Consider the following 18,012-nt stretch of genomic DNA (forward strand, 5'->3'; position numbering starts at 1 on the left):
ATATTAAACTACTTATATCAAATTTTAACCCTTAACAATATAAATTTATTTATATACTCCTCCGATCCTTAATATAAGACCCATTTAACTAATTTGATTAGATTAAGAAAGTTAGGTAAGTTAGTTAATTATAAGAAATATGACATGTTTTTCCTAAAATACCATAATCATCTTTCTTAATACCTTCTCTCCCTCTTCTACTTGACTATGGTTGAGGGAGTATCTATAGGGGTAATTTAGAGAAAATTGATAAATATGAGAAATGGTTCTTATATTTAGAACCAAAACCAACTCAACAATTGGGTCCTACATTAAACCGGAGGAGTATTTTTTATTAGTTAATATTTAATATTTTAATAATTTCCTTATAAAATAAATCATAACCGTTGAAGTTTGATCCAATGATGGAAACATTAAGTGGAAAGAGGAACTAGTGGAGGCATTCCTCTTCCATTTCTTAATGGGGATTCAAATCTTAGTTAACCGTGGTGTGAGAGACTAGTCATTTCTGTAAAACCCAATCCCTATTAATTCCATACTTATTTTCTCAAGTACTAACCAACAAGCATGCACCAACGTGTAATTTATTAATCAAAACAAGCACTTTCTTGTAGTTTTGTTTTTTTGCGAATGAATTTCAAGCGGCCAGAGTAATGGGTTCACAACCGTCCTGAACACAGGCCAAGACATCCCTATAGTCCCTTGAGATTGTGAAGGAATCATAGACCTTCCCATCACTGCTCTTCTTGTACTCAAACAGAAGAGTTGAGTGATTAAACGCTGTCATTTTAACAAAACCAAAGTCAGAATCTCTGAAAATACTCCACCCAGGCTTCCCTGCTCCGAACTCTGACAAGTGGCTCCCTCCACCACCCACCACCACATGGATTGTTCCATTTACTATTCCTGAATAGTGATGCTTCTCTGAGTTAACACACTGACTCTGCATTACATATTAGGAAAATATCAATAAAAGCTCAAAAAGCAGTGTAGATATCCATGGATTTTACCACCTGTAACACTCATTTTAGTGTGTCTTCATTGATTTCTTGAAACAGATTATGCCTATAGATCACTCATATAAAAGGAAATATGATCCTTTCCATTCCATATAACACACCAAATACAATTGAAGAGAAATAGACATAAAGAAAACTTATTTCACTAACAGGTGTTGATCCTGGTAGAAAGGACTTTGGTCACTTAAATATGAAATCTCAAATTTGAGTTTTTGTAAATGTAAAAAGCGTTTTTATAAAATTATATCTAATTAGACCTAATAATTCTCAAATTTAACCCAATCAGATAGTCATATATATATATATATAAAAGAAAACTCATTTCATCTTAATTCACCATTTGCATGTCATTTCCTCTTCAACTGCCACTAAATGAACAAGAGTGTGGATAAAAGCCCCGGAAAACCCTTATACAATGTATTAATTTACGACGTATATTGTGACTGCAAGCAAAATACGAGAGACACGAAACTCTCTTTATCAAAGGGTACCTGATAAATGGGGCAAGTTCTTTCGTAGTTGTGGATGTGACCATAAAATGCAATGTCTACTTTATATTTCTGCCAGAGCTTTTGTAAGCTATCTCTTCCCATAGGTTCTCCAGAGTAACCTTGGTCCAAGTAAGCAGAGGAATAACCAAGAACACGATGAGCAACAAAAATCAACCATGGCTGTTTCTGTCTGTCTGCTGATGCAAGGCAATTCTCAATGAACTTGTACTGAGCACTTCCCTCCCTCCAATCATGTTCACTGTCTGCTATACAGAAGTGGAACATTCCAAAATCTGTCCCATACCTGCGAAAAAGCAATACATAGTATTCAGCTAAAACAATTCATTGCCACTCTTTATAGAAAACTATGTTGATGCAAATAAGAACAAAGTTGAAAATAAATGAACCATTCTTGTTTTTTATTTCAAGAACTGATATTCCCAGAATCACGTCTAATGTTTACCAGAATTTAGCTCGGTTTTCAGCTGGAACATAAAACATGGTCTCAGCTAGTACACCACACTCTCCACCTGAATCATTCGTGTCGTAAAAGGAACCAGTCCCAGGAACATCACGTTCATGATTGCCACTGTAAGAAGTAGTACTCCAAGTGAGTGTGAAGTAATCCAAAAAACACAAATATTGCATGCAGATTGTAACTAAACACACCTTGCAATCATATAAGGCACTCTTGATGCTATGGGTTCCACTTGTGAGGTAAATTGGTCCCACTGGGAGATATATCCGTTGGCATAAGTGATGTCTCCAATGTGGAAAACTATATCAATGTTGTCTAAGTCTTTGATGAGTTGATCTGTGGTATTCAGAGAGCCTGGCTGATAATTATTATACTCATTGGATCCATCACGCTCAGCCTGAAATATTTTTGTTGAGTGGATATAGATTAAGAACACTGCACTAAGTAGTTTTCATCAATAAGAAAGAGAAGAAGATCACTTGAAACATATAAGCAATTACAATTGTTACCTTTCCCATGTCGCCGAATATTATAACACGTTGCAATGAGTCCTGTCCTGGAGATGGGAAAGACTTGAATTGGTATGTTTTACTCCAGACATATGAGCCATTGAACAATCTATGGCCTAACTTGTAAGTGTACCTGAAATGACAAGAATCATCAAATTTTTCAAAAAGTTGATCATTTTTTATGCCCTTTTGTTTTAGGCGTAAAATCAAATGGTTAATGTGCATACAATGAGTTTGGCCATAAATCTTTCAAGAAACTGGTATGGAAAAAACCAGGATGACGCCATCCAACAGTTCGTGCTGGTGGACCTGCGCATGTGCAAGAACAATTGGTTATTTACAATGCACATTGGGAACATTAACTCCATGTTATAGGTCTTGTTTGATGACTTATGAAAACCAAAAAAGGGATTTCATAGCCAAAAATATGTTAGCCGTGTGGAGTGTTTGGATTCTCTTCTGATTTTCCTTTTCAGTACTTTCCAGATGCTAATAAAGTTCTAGGATTTTATGAAAAGTCTTCAAATTGAGCCAGTGGAAGATAAATGACGAGATAAAGTCTCAAGTCTGGAGTGCCTAAAAAGAGGTCCCACCTAACATGTAGGGTCCACTAAATTTTTCCTCCACTTCTCTCTCTACATGGATCATCCTTCTCTGTACTCGAAGAGAATCCTCTCCTCCTTTCATTAACTATAGAAGGTTTGAGAATTTTCCCAATTTAAGGCTTAAGGCTTAAAAGTGATGGTCATTTTGAGAAAATTTTGAGGGTTTTGTTAATTTGAACAATCCAAATCCATGTGGAGAACCATGGGAAACTACACATACCACACATACTGCCTCTATTAAAAGTCAAGGTTGAAGCTGGTGATTGCGTTTGTGATGCTCCCTTAAGGCCCCACTCCACAAAAGGCACAGCTTCGTCAATGTTATAGCCGCTTGTCCACGTAACTGTCATCTACAATTATGCATCTTTCTTATCAGAAACCCATATTAAGGAACAAGCTTAGTTAGTTCCTGAATAAAAATCCAAGAGATCGGTGCCACAATCTCTGCATAAGTCATATAGCTGCTACTTTGAACTTCCTAAGAGAATTCTAGAAAATTTGAACCTTTAACTAACTCAAAATAACATCTTTTTGAGAGTAGTTTAGCATAATGATATATTATTGATGTGCAGAAACTTACTTCGTCCCAAGCTTTACCCTGAGAAAGGCGTGGATAGAGTGGAGCCTTTGGATTCACAAAGGTGATTGTATTTGAAATTGCCACCAACTTTGGCTGCATTTAACACATTTTTCATTAATATCTTCAAAATTTTGTTATGTAAACGAAGGAATGCCACAAAACAGATGAACACACATTTGACAATCCTCCTGAGAATAATGCAAATGAGAAATCTGATCGCTGATTGATCAGCAGAAATCTGAGAGATGCTTGGCCTGTCTTGGTGTAGTCCTCATTGGATTCGTTGGCGAACTTATACTGCAAAATTGAGAATAAACAGAAAGACAAGTTTGAGTTTTTCAAGTTGTTGAACTGTTTCACTTTGTGCCCGTTTGAATTAGCTCAAAAACGGCACTTCTGCTCTGTACCAGTTAAATATGTGCCAAGACTTTTGACACATAGAAGAAGAGAAAAATGATTATTTTAAGAGGTACCGAAATCAGAACATGACGTTGTTACCTTTATAGGAGCGGAGCATATAAAGGGTGCCACTTGTCTTGAGTTTTCTGACTTATCATCATCTGGACAAAATGATGAGCTGCCCATTTCACAAAGAACCAAACCCATTTACATTCCCAAAACTCTGAGATAATTCCAATTAAGAAAAACCGAATCAAACAGACATTACTTGAAATTTGCTGGAGAAAACACAGCAACCCAGTCATCTTCACTGGGACTAGGACTCTGAAGTTCCACAGTGATCCACTCAGAATCCTTCCCCTGCATTTTTACAGCAACAACACAGAAACTTGCCCAGCATCATTATCATCTCCTTCATCAATCCAAACTTGTAAGTTTCAGAACAGTAACAGATTTATTTGTGCTAAATCATGGTTTCAAATCAAGTTTCAATGGTAAGGATGGAGAAGTGACCTTGATGCCTAGGAGAAGAGGATGGGCTTTAATGGAGGCATTATGGTGAAGCTCAAAAGTGGCTCTGTGAATAGCAATCTTGGACAGAGCCTGCACTCCATCTCCTGCATGCCCAGTGGAATGAGCCGATGCCAAATAAGCTGACAATAGAATCATCAATGCAAATTTCAAGCAGCTCATTGTGAGTGCACTGTGAAACATCAAAGTTCAAGTTTTAGCATTTGACTTCAAGTTGGAGCCATTTGTAATGTGGTCCGTGCATGAACATGAATAATATATGATTAGAGATGCCTCAATTATTGAATCTGCCACCTCTTGTGTTTGAATAATGCATTGCCAGTCTTCGGTTGAGCTCATATTATTAATCTTATCAAAAAGCTTAGACAATTGCTTTGACCAAAATGAAAGCATATAAATGAAAGATCCACTTTCAAACTATTTTATGTGAAGAAGAGGCTCTTTCAATGCATAAAAAAATGTGTCACCATGCCAGTTCTTTTATATATATATATATATATATATATAAGAAAGTATGGAGTGGAAAGAAAAAAGACAAGCATATGACAGGAAGTCGAAGGTTATGCAATACTTTGCTTTTATTTTATTTGCGTCCAATTGAAAAATAAAATCCATTATATAATATCATATCAACTTATATACATAAATCATATTTCATAAAAACGCATCTCTCTTACTCTTTTTTTTTTTTAACACACACACATTACATAGTCAACATCTGTCTAGCAGTGATTGTGGCTTATATTATTCGCATTCCCACGACGGGAGGCTCTTCATTCAATGTTTGGCTGGCTAATTAGGCAGATTTTATTGATTAAAACATTTCTTTTCAATTAAACAAATCAAGTTTTGCCGAGTTTTCTGACACAAGCAAAAGAATATATATATATATATATATATATATATATATATATATATATATAAGTCGTCCTTCCTAGTGACTCTGTTGTTCACAAACGTTTGTTCTGTAATTACCAATTATATAGTGCTGCTTAATGCTTATGTGCAAAGTAATGAAAATTGATATGAATGTCCATATCAAATTATATTCATCAAATTATTGTAAATTTAATCTCTGTCGAAATTACCCAAATAGTTTGGTTTTTACATTTCGTCTTTCAAATAAACATGCTATACATATCAAAGGGTATTAATATTGTCTAATTTAATGGCGGACTTATTTTATAATGTTGAAAAGTTTAAATATGAACAGATTTTTAAAAAAATTAATCATTTTCAATAACTAAAACTTATCATCAATTTTTATGAATATATATTTTTTGAGTAATTCAAGTCACTTTGGATTTGAATCTAATCCTTGTCAAGCCGAAAATATTTAAAGTTAAAACTCTTCTAACAGGAATACTTTCGAATTTACGTTGAATCTTGAAGGCATTCATAATTGAAGGCAGGGCTTCGGCAAAAACATGGCAGGGGAAATTTAAGAACTTTCCTAGAACCCCATGAAGAATTTATCTGTTTTGCTTGAATCAGCCGAATCTCAAAGAAAGAAAGGTGTTAGGTTCAGTTTATTTTAATTCAATTTACGTTGTACATGATAAATATAACAGTCACTCACAAACACGTTAATTTGTTCTGCAATTATATATACTTTTTTTTTTTGATGAAATGCAATTATATATACTGATTACGTGTAAAGTAATGAAAATTGATATGAATGTCCACATCGAATATATGCATGTACTATAAGCTTATACAGTTGATGATAGGAAAATTGGGGATAAATTTCTCATTAAAAAATTAATTAGTAAATGGAACTTAAAGACTTTGTACAACTTAACTTTTTTTTGCGTGCAATTTATCTTTCTTATATGCAATAATTTTTCTTTGTACGATATGCAACTCATTTATCTTTATGCAAATAAAATTCTCTTATATGTAAGTTATCTTCCCTATATACATACTAATTTCTTATATCAAAATAATATTTTGTGCAAACCATCTTCTTTTCGTGCAACTTACTTTTCTTTGTGTGTAACTAATCTTTTCTTATGTAGTCAATCATCTTAAGAACCATTTACTAATTAAATTTATAATGAAAGATTTATTCTCAATTTTCCCGTTGATGATAGGTCCAAAATTTCTTTTAATCCACAACTCAAATGTGGCTTATACGTTCAGACAACAAAATATTACTATTAAAATTATGTGAAAATGGATGAACAAATACAAACCATCTGATGATGCACAAAGAACCTTTTTATTATGGGGAGAATGGAGAAAAAGAAAAACATGAAAATTACATAATCCCAAATTACGGATTCATTGTTATTTGACTTCTTGTTAAAATATCGAGGGGAAAAAAATCTGATTTAAGATTCAGCAGTTTTTCAGTTTATTTTTTAATCATTTTCCCCTTGTCATGCGACATATATGTCGAGCTTGAGGTACGGAGATGTCAGACTCATATTATTAATATACTAATGACATTCTAATTTTTATTTTTAAAAATAATTAATAGTTGAGACTAATGAGTTGCCTTACAAACATAAAATTTAAAGTAAACTGCATTATTTATAATTTATGAATTATGAATAATTTGTCTTTTTATATATTGTATATTAAACATATATATCTATGAATTGAGATTTTTTTAATGACTAAAATCATTTAGAGGAAATTAAAAAAAAAATTTAAAACACTGTATACTTGTCACTCTTATGCTTTTTGGGAAAAAAAAAGAGAAAAGAAAACACTTCAATAATCAAAACCTAAATATTAAGCCTGAACTCTTTCCAAATCTAAATAGCTATGATTGAAGACATAATAAAAGCTTAAAGCAATGCTCATTATGACTATGATTCTATGAACAATGCGGCGGCTGATGTGATGATCAGTAAGCACTCTGAAGAGGCAACGTTGTTTCCGTCAAAATGATGCAGAGAGAGCGAAGCAGCTGGAGGATTTGCCTTCGAACGTCAATGGTTTTAAGTTTCTCTGTCTGCTTCATTTTGTCTCAGAAAGCTTAGAGATTGTTGGGGAAAGCAGCTTCTCCAACTCCACTAAACTGAAAACCCGTCAAGATAAAGATTTATTACTTTATAATGATGTTATGGGTTGTTTTGCCAGATCTTGTGCGCGAAAGAGAAACAGACCAAACCAATTGTTCAAAAGATAAAAACACGAAGTATAAGACGTGAGTCTCAATTTTCAGATTGGGTTTAACAAAGAAATTTCCTCTAAGATGCAAGCTGAAGAGAAAGGACCCACAAGTTGACTTACATCTCATATTTGCGATAAGCTTCATTTCTTTTGGTAATGTACAAGTCGCTATCTTTGGGAATATTGTTTAATGAACTACCTGCAACATAAGTAGAGGATCAATAACACGTCAGACTTAACGGTGAGAAAGCTTAGCCATTAAAAGGTATAGGACTACAGAATTACGCTGTACTTTTTCTTCAAAAATTAAGCATAATTAACAGAATTTAGTTAAACTATTTCCCGTAACACCTGCGTAGTTCAAAAGACGCTCATTTTGAAGATAACGCAGGCTCAGCAACGGGATTAGACATATGATATCCAAAACTCAGAAGAACAGCTTATGCCTGCAAAGGAACTAAAAATGGAAATGGGATGGCCGGAAGAAAGGAAATATGCTTCGCCCAAAATTCCCAATCCTAAAAATATACTGTAATCAATATTCCCAATCCAGTCAAAAGAAATGAACTCAAAAGAACTACATTCCAGAACAAGCTGCTTTTTTTTCTTTTTTTTTTGGGGCCAAACCGGAACAAGCTTGCTTAAACACGCACATGCACACACACAAGGGGGGAGAAAAACAGCTAAGAAGGCAAGACGGAATGATCTCAGGTATAATCACCACAAATAAACAGGGTAGCTGCCCAAACTGCAACTATGAAATAAGAACCAAATTGATTGCACACTCATAACATTTATGGTTGTCTGCATATTGCCGTTTCAATAATATCATCCCCTCCCTTCTATTCTCTACCCTTCCCTTAAAGATAAGGTGTCAGCATTATCCTGCCAGATAAGTTACTTCGAAAAAATGTGCCAGTTTTTGCTTGGCAATTACTACAGTGATAGGGGGCATAAGGTTCAATAGGATGGAAAGTGAAGCGAACATTCTTTTCTAAATTGTTGAAGAAAGATATGCAATGAGAAGTTAAGACAAATAAACATACATGGAAGTGGGGCCGAGTGTTTCATCGGCACATCTTTCTGAACCTTCAGTGAAGCATCCTTGTCAGGCTGATCTAAAACCTGTTCAAATATGCAATTAGTAAAAGATACTCTAAATGTATAAGCAGATTCCCAGTTATCAACAATTTTACGTCTTCAAAGATTAAGTCATTTTAATGCTGATGTGAAATATATAAATCAAAAACTACAACGAGTACTTTGTTTGAGATTGAATATAGACACCCACGGCATAAAAGTTCGCCGCATGTTCACGGTACAGATTGAACTGTAAATTCAAAGACCCCAAAAGAAAAACATGAGGACTAGCAAGATAAGGGGAAAAAATTTGGTACCTTCTTCTTTTCCCTTCTCTTTAATATCTTTAAATGGCATTTTTTGATATAGTGCATCAAATGATATCGAGAATGCCTTGAACACAACTTCTCTTGGACCTTAGGGTTTTCAGTTAGCCAATCAGAAATCTCTTTGGACTTAACCACTTCATCCTTATCCAAAGTCTCCAACCATGAATAAACTGGTATCCATTGATCTGTGCGCTGAAATCGAGCATGTGGAATATCAAGCTGATTTGCCTCCTTTTCCTGCCACATTGAACGACAAGAAAGTGTCAGGTGTTAATACTTAATAGGCACCTTTTTATTGTTTATGCATTTATTCAAAATTTTCCACCATGGTATGAAGAATGTTAAATATATATGACCAGAAAACAATGAAAAAGCCTATATTCTTAAATGAAGAATAACTGCATGAGGTGCTTTATAGGCATCTTGTTTCCTTCTATTATTGTTGAAATAACCTCGTCTTACAAGACCAACCATTCTTAAAAAGTTATATAATGTCTTTATATCCAAACAATCTTCTATTGTCATAAAATAATATGCATAATTGCATATAATTAAACAAAAATGCACGCACAGAAGGTCCTAGTTTTTACAGACCATGCCTATATCCATGGACCTTGTTATCCACTTACTCTATTTTGCACACAGAAAGGGAAAGAAAAACTCTAATTTGTGGGACAAGACAAATGTTTCTTAAGTTGTAATCTTCATAAGTTAGTCTTTCCCTCATAAATTCAAAGGCACCAATACAATCTCCGTTGATCACCATCAATTAAAAAGTGATACTGCTAAATGGAAACCTTCAACTCCGGTTTTCCCATTTATCAAGCAAGATTATTCTCATCTCTAGTCTTCTGAACCTAGAATTTCTACAAGTGGAACCAGGTTAAGCATGACTATTACTTACCACATTATTGCATATAAGAACCTCCTAAAAAGCTGTAACATGTCAACTTATTCCAAGATTTGGTAGCGGAACCGGGAAAGACACAAATTGAAGGAATCCTAACAAATTGAACTAAAGTAACATCAGCCAGGGAAAGGAAGAAAGTTCACATGAGGGTTATCCCATTCTTGTAGTCTAGAGAATCCTCTAATGTGTTTATATTTTCAGGATATTGCGCCTATCTGGCACCTAAGAAAAAGCTCCAATTTAAAATTTAACGTTAATCACAGGATTAACATTAATTGCACGTGTCACCCACAAGCACATCCAAAATGCGACAGAAACCACATTTAATATTTCTTACTCACTAACTCTCCAATTCTCCATGGGCTGACCTGGCCACAAAAATGACGAGAAACAGAATACGGTAATAGCATACTACTGACGATGTTAAAAAAAAACTCAAGCACGCAAATAGATTGAAAATTTAATAACGAGCGCAATTCGAAGCTGGAACACCGCAAAGGGAAGGGGAAGCAAGTAGAAAGCAGCACCTGAGGGGGGAATCTCATGCAATTTTGAATGGAAATAAGCCTGTGACAGAGATCAGAACGAGGCATGGATTTGAGGCCCTCGGGTAAAGAATCATGGTTGGAGTCGATCCAGGCTTCGACCTCGGCCATGGTGACTTCTTCAGCCTCAGGGAAAGAAGAAAGCCAAGCTCGAGCCATGGTTTCCCATTCTTCGCTATGGTCAGTTTGGTTCGGACCGGAGTTTATGGGCGCTTCCGGGGCTCCCTCCGCCGCAGAGTCCGCCATTTTGCTCTCCGCCGCGACAACTGCGACCCAAAACAACAGCAGCATTTCCGGCTCAGCTAATTAGAGGGGGGCTTTTTTTTTTTGGGGGGGGGGGGGGTAAAACGACAGCGCTTGCTACTGTTTCCAGTACTGGACCTCCCTGTCGTTAAGGGATTCTATGCATTTTATACTTAAGCCTAAAGTATATATTTAGTTCTTTAACTTTACGTAAAATTTTAGTTTGGTCTCTTAACTTTAAAAAGTATACTTTTAGTCATTTAATCCCAAAATTGTTAGCCTTAAATGATAACTTTTTGCAACAATTATGATTGTTTTAAATATTAAACTTAATATGTTAGTATTTCGTAATATTTTATCAACATTCAAGAACTTAATATTATCATTTTTTTTTAAATAATTTTAGGGTTTGAGGACTAAAACTTTACTTTTTAAAAATTAAGGGACCAAAATAAAATTTTGTGTAAAGTTAAAGGACTAAAAATATAATTTAGTCTATACTTAATTAAAATAGACAATACAAAGTATCTTGAACAAATTAGCTTCCACCACTATAATCTTATTTATAGCATATTTAACATTCTAATATTATCTTTTTTTTGTTAGAATAAGAGTACACTAAGAGAGAGATGAATTGGGTGAAAATAAAATTTTTAAACTTAAAAACACTAATAGTGAACTAAAGGAGATTGAGTTAGAAGGATACCACTAAGCTAGAAGATAAATCAAGATGCACATAGTAATTTATACTGGTTCGTTCTTAACCACTTGACCTACGCTCAGTCTTTATAAGCTCTTTAAGAGTTCAACTATACTCCAAGATTTATAAATAGGCTCTTAGCGCCACAGTATAGTAATTGATCACTCTTAATCATTTCTTTTTACTTCCTGTAAAATTACAACCCACTCAAGATTTCCACAAGCTTAAGTAATTTTCAAAGGAGTAATAAATGTTTAAGTATATTTCTCTCACAAAGTAATAAATAAACACTAAAGTACAATTGATGAGCTTAATAAAACAAAATAATAAATTCGACAGCATAATTGTTCATTCTCTTCTCTTGTTCTTTGCTCCATTGAATGCTTCGCCTATTTATAGTTGATCCTCATTAACTATCTATTAGACTTAAAGCAATGTTATCGTTGTAAAATCCGATTGAGAACATTAGTAGCTTGTAATAATTGAAGAGCATTTAATGTTTCTAACAAAAGTAGCTTGATAAATTATTTTTCCGGCTGGGGCATTTGTTCCTGTATTAAGTTTGCTCAAACTTGTCATTAGTAAACAAGAGTAGTAAGAATAGTTAAATGATGAACAAAAAATAAAGTTCAAACACATAAACTAGGCTGAGCAAGTAGCCCGTAACCTGTTAAAGCCGCCCAAACTTGGTAGAAATTTGCCCATTTAAACCTGCCCAAAAACAGCCTATAACGGGTGGGCTTACTCATTATACGGGTGGGTTATGGGTACACCCCCAGGCTGCACGTGCCGGCTTATATACACTTTTATTTTTTAAAAAAAATATGTTTTTTGTTCACAAAATAATAATGTTTCCTCCCATTGTGTGTTCCTCCCACTTGGTGAAATGGCAAACAAGTTGGGTTTTGAAACTACTAACACTAGTTCGATTCCTATGTGCTCCTCCAAGTTTACATTTTTCATTTTTTTCCAATTAATTGCCTCCTCTTTTTTTAAAAAAAAAAAATTCCTATCAAAAGGAATTTTGACAAATTATTCTGCCTTTATAGCTATGAATTTTTCTATAATTTTTTTTTGTATCCTTGATCAACCTCTATCTTTTGAGTTTGGGTGAATCTTTGATGAAGGTTTAGATGGTCTTTTGTTTTTAAGTTGTATAAGCTTGAATTTTTAATGCAGTTTTCAATTCTCAATAAAAATAATAATAATAAATAAGCGGGTTAGTTCATAACTCATGTAACCCACCCATTTATCCCTAACCAGTTTATAACGGATTTAAACGAGTTGATTACTGGTACAGGCTAGCCCGTACCCATGTAACATTAAATGGATAGGCTATGGGTTAAGTCTCGGACTACCCAACCTGCTTGTTACTCTCCTCTTATTGTAAGCCTTAGTTAGCTCAGGGATTATTATTGAATTGAAAGTATGTTTATTGATAAGAAACTCAATAATTACTAATCTTAATAATCTTCTCGATAATGTAACAGCCTGATTTTTATTTTTGATATAAAAAATTATTAAAAATAATAATATAAAAAGGAGAATTCTTAGAAAATATTATTTTTAAATAAAATAAAATAAAAAAATTATTATTAAAAAATATTATTTAAGTTAAGTTAAATTTTTAAATTAAAAAAAAAAAAAAGAACCAGCTTTCCCATTGAATTCAGTGAAAAAGCTAGAGGTTTTTTTTTTGGGCAAGACAAAGTCTTGAGTTTGCAACAAAACAGGCATTTAGAATCCTATGTCTACATAGAATCTAAAGTCAAGAATGGAACGCAGCCCACTGGTGGTTGCTACAAGACCTTGAAGTCTTCCTCCAAATGATGAACCTCCTTTGCCAGATAATCAGCGCATTTCATGGACTCTCTCGAAGCATGGTGGATCTCAACCTCCCAATCTGAATAAATCATACTTCTGATTAAATTAATTTCTGGCCCCAGGAAGTTATAGTTACCACAGTCGTTCATGATGAGATAAATTGCCTCTAGCAAGTCAAAGTACACTTTAACCTTGGGGATACCATACTGTCTGCATACCTCCAATCCTGTTAGTATCGCCCATACCTCCGCGGCTGTCGAAGGAATGTGATGAAGTTTTCTTTGGAAGCCTCCAATCCAATGACCTTGTGAATCTCTAATTAAGCCTCCACACACAGCTTGCTGTCCAATGATGACAAATCCATCTACATCAAGTCTAACATATTCTTCCTTAGGTGGTTCCCAAGTGTCATTCGTTCCAATTATGCTTCTAAAAATCTGGTGTTTGCATTTGCTACCCTCCGAGGATTCCATCATGTGGTATAAGCGAGCATGGGTGATACTTGCAACTTGAATTCTGGTTCCGTACGTGACTCCACTGCACCCATTCTTCCAAAGTAACCAACATAGGTAACAAAAGACTCTCCTCCATGGCCATCTATTGAATCCCTCCTTTGCCAGTTCCTTGCTGAAATTAAATTTTATCCACACCTGCAAATCAAAACAACCTTGACCCACACATTTCGAGCCATCTCACAATCACGTAGAATATGTAAAATACTCTTCTTTTTGGCACTCAAAAGGGCATTCGTCATTGATCTCTACTCCTTTGTGAGCTCTGAGGAAATTTGTTGGGAGTCTCTCATAGATAACTTGCCAGAAGAAGAATTTAACCTTTTTCAGAATTTGAAGTTTTTGTAGACCTTCTTCCAATGGCCAGTGATAGTTAGCTCCTACTGCAAAATTTTATAAGTTAATTTGAGATTATTAATTAAGAAGGGAAAAACGAGGGAGGAGGTCATTGAAGGAGGGAGATAGAGTTGATAGGGTGAAGAAATTTGAGGATAAGAATTAAATGTAAGGGTATTAAATATTCCCTCACAACCAAGTATTCTCCCAAGAGAAGAGAAAGAGAAAGAGAGAGTGAGGCAGAGCAAGAGAGAACGAGCAACAGGCTGAGTTGCAAGGTGCCTAGTGTTTAAAAGATAAGACAATACTTAAATACTCCCTCCGGTTTGAAATATAAGCTAATATTTGGTTGATGGGCTTGGTTTTTTTTTTTATATAAGATAATATTTCAAATTTTTCTAACCATTTAATGAGTATTTTTCAATTTTATCCCTAACATATGCATTTAATTTTTTTGGTTATTGATGGCATTAATTACAAAAAGTGACTGGTTTACAAGACATGGGAAAAGAGAAAAGTATTTTAAACAAAGTGAATAGAAGAAAGAAGCTTCAATAAGGGCATATTTGAAAAATATATATATTCCATACACATTTGTTATTTTAAACTACTTTTATTTCATTTCTTGATAAACGTAAATGAACTAACCTCAGCTTATATTTTGAACATGAGGGAGTATCATTTAAATATACAAAAATACTTATTTTTATTAAATTTTCTTTATAAATATTTTCTATATATTTAGAGCTTTATACCGATAGTATTATTATAATGTTTAGAGAAAATTTTGCAGTTTGAGTATAGAGAAAGTAGAGAGTTTTGACAATAAATAACTATAAAAATTTAAAGATACATAATTAATGAATTTTAATCAATTTATATCTGTTCATTGGTTATTTTGAGAATTTTAAATTAAGATTTTAGTTGAAAATTTTGTTATTAAAGACATATAAAATGTTTATAAGGATTAAATTTAAGTTAAATAATTTATCTAGGTTATTTAATATATTATTGAAGTTTCAATGGTAATATTAAATACGTTAAAGATATATTATTGAAATTTTTTTAGCTTGAAACTTAAATTATAAATTGAGTTTTATGAAGTTAAATAAAACTAAAATTTATTTATAATTTGAAGGAGTTGTTTGGGTTGAGGAAAAATTTTAAACGTAAAATATTTATCTATTTAAGTTTAAAATATTTAAGTTTGGGTTGAGGAGTTGTTTGGGTTGAGGAAAAAAGTTTGGGTTGAGTTTTATAATTGGGATTTTAATGTAAAATATTTAAATTTTGGGTAATAAATAAATTTATCTATTTAAGTTTAAATGTTGTATTATATGAAAAAATTTTATTCACAAATAATATTGTATCTATTATAAATAGCTAGATCTGTTAGAGTTAATATGTTTATATAATTTTAGTTTAGATGGTAGTCTTAAAATTTTGGAATACTTTTGAGTTATAACTATTAAAATACGTGTCAATTTTATAGACTCTTGCTGAGTTAAAATTTTAGAATACTTTTGATTTGGATGTAAAAATTCGTGATATCCACACACAGATATATATATATACACGTATAATCAGATTTTTATTAATCATATATGACTAATTATGTCATGTATTATAGATAATTGTTCAAAAAGGTGAAAAAAGAATAAGAAGTGAACTTGAATTTTATCGATGATAACTCTTACCGATCATCTTATCAATAAAATACGAAAGACAGGAAAACTAAAGTGGGTAAAATCTAAGTTCATAAACACTTCTACTGAAAACTTAATCCATAAGTGCCTTAAAGGAATCAAGAAAAGAGTTATTGCTAAACTTATCGATAAACTAAAAGGCTAAAACTTGTAAAGGTTACGAATTTATCAATATTCTTATCGATAAAAGCATTTATCAATAATCTTATGGATAAATATTATAAGAAAAAATTATTTCAGAATCCAAGTTAAGTAAGTTATTAAAAAACTTATCAATAAACAGGATGATCGATAATCTTATCAACAAAAGATTATTAGAAACTCAGTTTTATACTTTAATTCAAGCTGGTTATTGATAACCTTTTTTATAAACAAAATTATCAATAATCATCACTCAAAAACTATTTAATGAAAAGACTTGTTTCAAGAAATGAAACCAAATTTATCGAACAACTTATCAATAAAGAAAATTATCAATAATCTTATCAACAAGAAAGATTTAAAATGGAATTGTCTAAAAAAAAATTTAATTTTCTTTGTCATCATCAAAACTTGGATACTGGCATTTTTAATATTCTAATTTTATTTATAGTGTATCCAGTATCCTTTCATTGATACTAAGAAAGCATTTTTCTTCCCTTTTTTAAAATGTAAGTTTTGTTGTTCAAGTCTTTTTTTTCCATAGAGTAAATCCGAATATTGTCAAAATCAATTAAAAATAGTTATCTTAAAGAAGAATTTTTTTTATTATATACTACCTCCGGTCCTTAATATAAGACCCTATTTGACTTTTATTTTGATCCTAAATATAAGACCCTAATATACTTTATCTCTCATATTTATATATTTTTTTCCAAAGTAACCCTTCTAATAATAAGAGTTCTAGTCAATACACTTGATTAGCAAAGATATTTTAGGAAATACAACACCTATTTAGGGCAAATAACTAACTCAACTTACTTCCTTAATCTCCTCAAATTAGTCAATTGACTCTTATAATTAGGACCGGAGGTAGTATATTCATTTGGATTTGACGCTAAAACTTCATGTCTAAGAGGTTCCCCCCCCCCCCACTGGACTCAAAGGGGCATGGCCATACGGACTCATACGCGCTAGTTACGAGTTTGGGCTTGGGAGAAGACCGATAATGGACGGTGTGACCAGCCTTAACCCACTTGATTAGAAATAAAAATTAACATGTACAGATTTAGTTAAAGCAACTAGTCTTTAATAATATGGTAAACTAAAATTTAAATCTTCATTGAGAGAAATACTCATATTTAGCACTTGATAGTACCTCGAATATAATTACCTCTAATAGGAAGATACTTATGTCTACAACAAAAAAATTCACATGTACATTGTATTTGTTTTTTGAAGTAAGGGGGAGTGCGATTAACTGAATAGTTGCTTTCTTATCAGGAAGGAGGGAAAAAAAATTTTTAGTAAGTTAGATTTAAAAAATTAAAAAACAGAATTAAAAGTTTTTAATTATTTTTTATTATTCTTCTATCTTACAACTTCTTCCTATTAAAATTTTAAAACCTCACTTCTTTAATTTTGTAAATAAAATTTATTTTAAAAAATTTTAATTTTTTTGCTATTTTTCTCGTACTAAGCAGACCCTTGAGACTTATGACTTATGAAGACATGGACTATGAATTGATAAGCAAAAATACATCTCTAACTTTTTTAATTTCTCATAAAATTTTATTTTAATATCTCAATTTTATAATTTTTTTAAAATTTTCTAAGCCTAATGCTATTACCAAAAAAAAACTGACATTAAAATTCATAAGTATTTACAACAAATTCTTAAATACTAATATATTAAGTTAAATTTTAAAAATAACAATGATCGAGAAGAAACATCATTTGAGATTAACCATGTTAATGATGTTATGGTTAGGGGATTGAAATATAGATTTAATATATCACTAATTAGACCCGATAAGATTAGCTCTTCTGTAAGATTTTGCGGTAAATTATATCAATGTGATTTGCTATCAATACTACGAGTATATTACAAATCAGAGCTCCACTCCGTGGGAATTCGCAGGCGGTCAACCTTCTGTAGGAATTTCGGAGAACA

General features: G+C 32.7%; 2 protein-coding genes across 4 annotated transcripts; both read right to left on the reverse strand.

Annotated features, from left to right (window-relative positions):
- Positions 1-505: 505 nt before the first annotated feature.
- On the reverse strand, positions 506-4,793 carry LOC114723435 (probable inactive purple acid phosphatase 27). 2 transcript variants are annotated; one of them, XM_028909620.1, is made up of 12 exons: positions 4,595-4,793; positions 4,350-4,441; positions 4,181-4,259; positions 3,857-3,979; positions 3,683-3,775; positions 3,323-3,452; positions 2,725-2,806; positions 2,498-2,630; positions 2,180-2,385; positions 1,974-2,099; positions 1,511-1,814; positions 506-943 (listed from the first exon to the last, which is right to left on the reverse strand). In XM_028909620.1, exons 1-12 carry the CDS (start codon positions 4,772-4,774, stop codon positions 638-640), a joined length of 1,854 nt encoding a protein of 617 aa, XP_028765453.1. In that variant the 5' UTR covers positions 4,775-4,793; the 3' UTR covers positions 506-637. The 2 variants fall into 2 exon arrangements, with proteins under 2 accessions (XP_028765453.1, XP_028765454.1); XM_028909621.1 differs by having other exon boundaries at positions 4,350-4,493; positions 4,595-4,676.
- A 2,516-nt stretch (positions 4,794-7,309) lies between these two features.
- Positions 7,310-10,870, reverse strand: LOC114723436 (uncharacterized). Of its 2 annotated transcripts, none has more exons than XM_028909623.1 (5): positions 10,582-10,870; positions 9,133-9,381; positions 8,782-8,860; positions 7,856-7,934; positions 7,310-7,635 (listed from the first exon to the last, which is right to left on the reverse strand). In XM_028909623.1, the coding sequence occupies exons 1-5, from the start codon at positions 10,843-10,845 to the stop codon at positions 7,599-7,601; spliced, it is 708 nt and encodes a 235-aa protein (XP_028765456.1). In that variant the 5' UTR covers positions 10,846-10,870; the 3' UTR covers positions 7,310-7,598. The 2 variants fall into 2 exon arrangements, with proteins under 2 accessions (XP_028765456.1, XP_028765455.1); XM_028909622.1 differs by having other exon boundaries at positions 7,310-7,640.
- Positions 10,871-18,012: the final 7,142 nt, after the last annotated feature.

The sequence above is a fragment of the Neltuma alba genome, unplaced genomic scaffold (assembly GCF_004799145.2).
Source record: "Neltuma alba isolate B1F8T4 unplaced genomic scaffold, ASM479914v2 tig00012139_pilon, whole genome shotgun sequence".
NCBI classification, from domain to species: Eukaryota; Viridiplantae; Streptophyta; class Magnoliopsida; order Fabales; family Fabaceae; genus Neltuma; species Neltuma alba.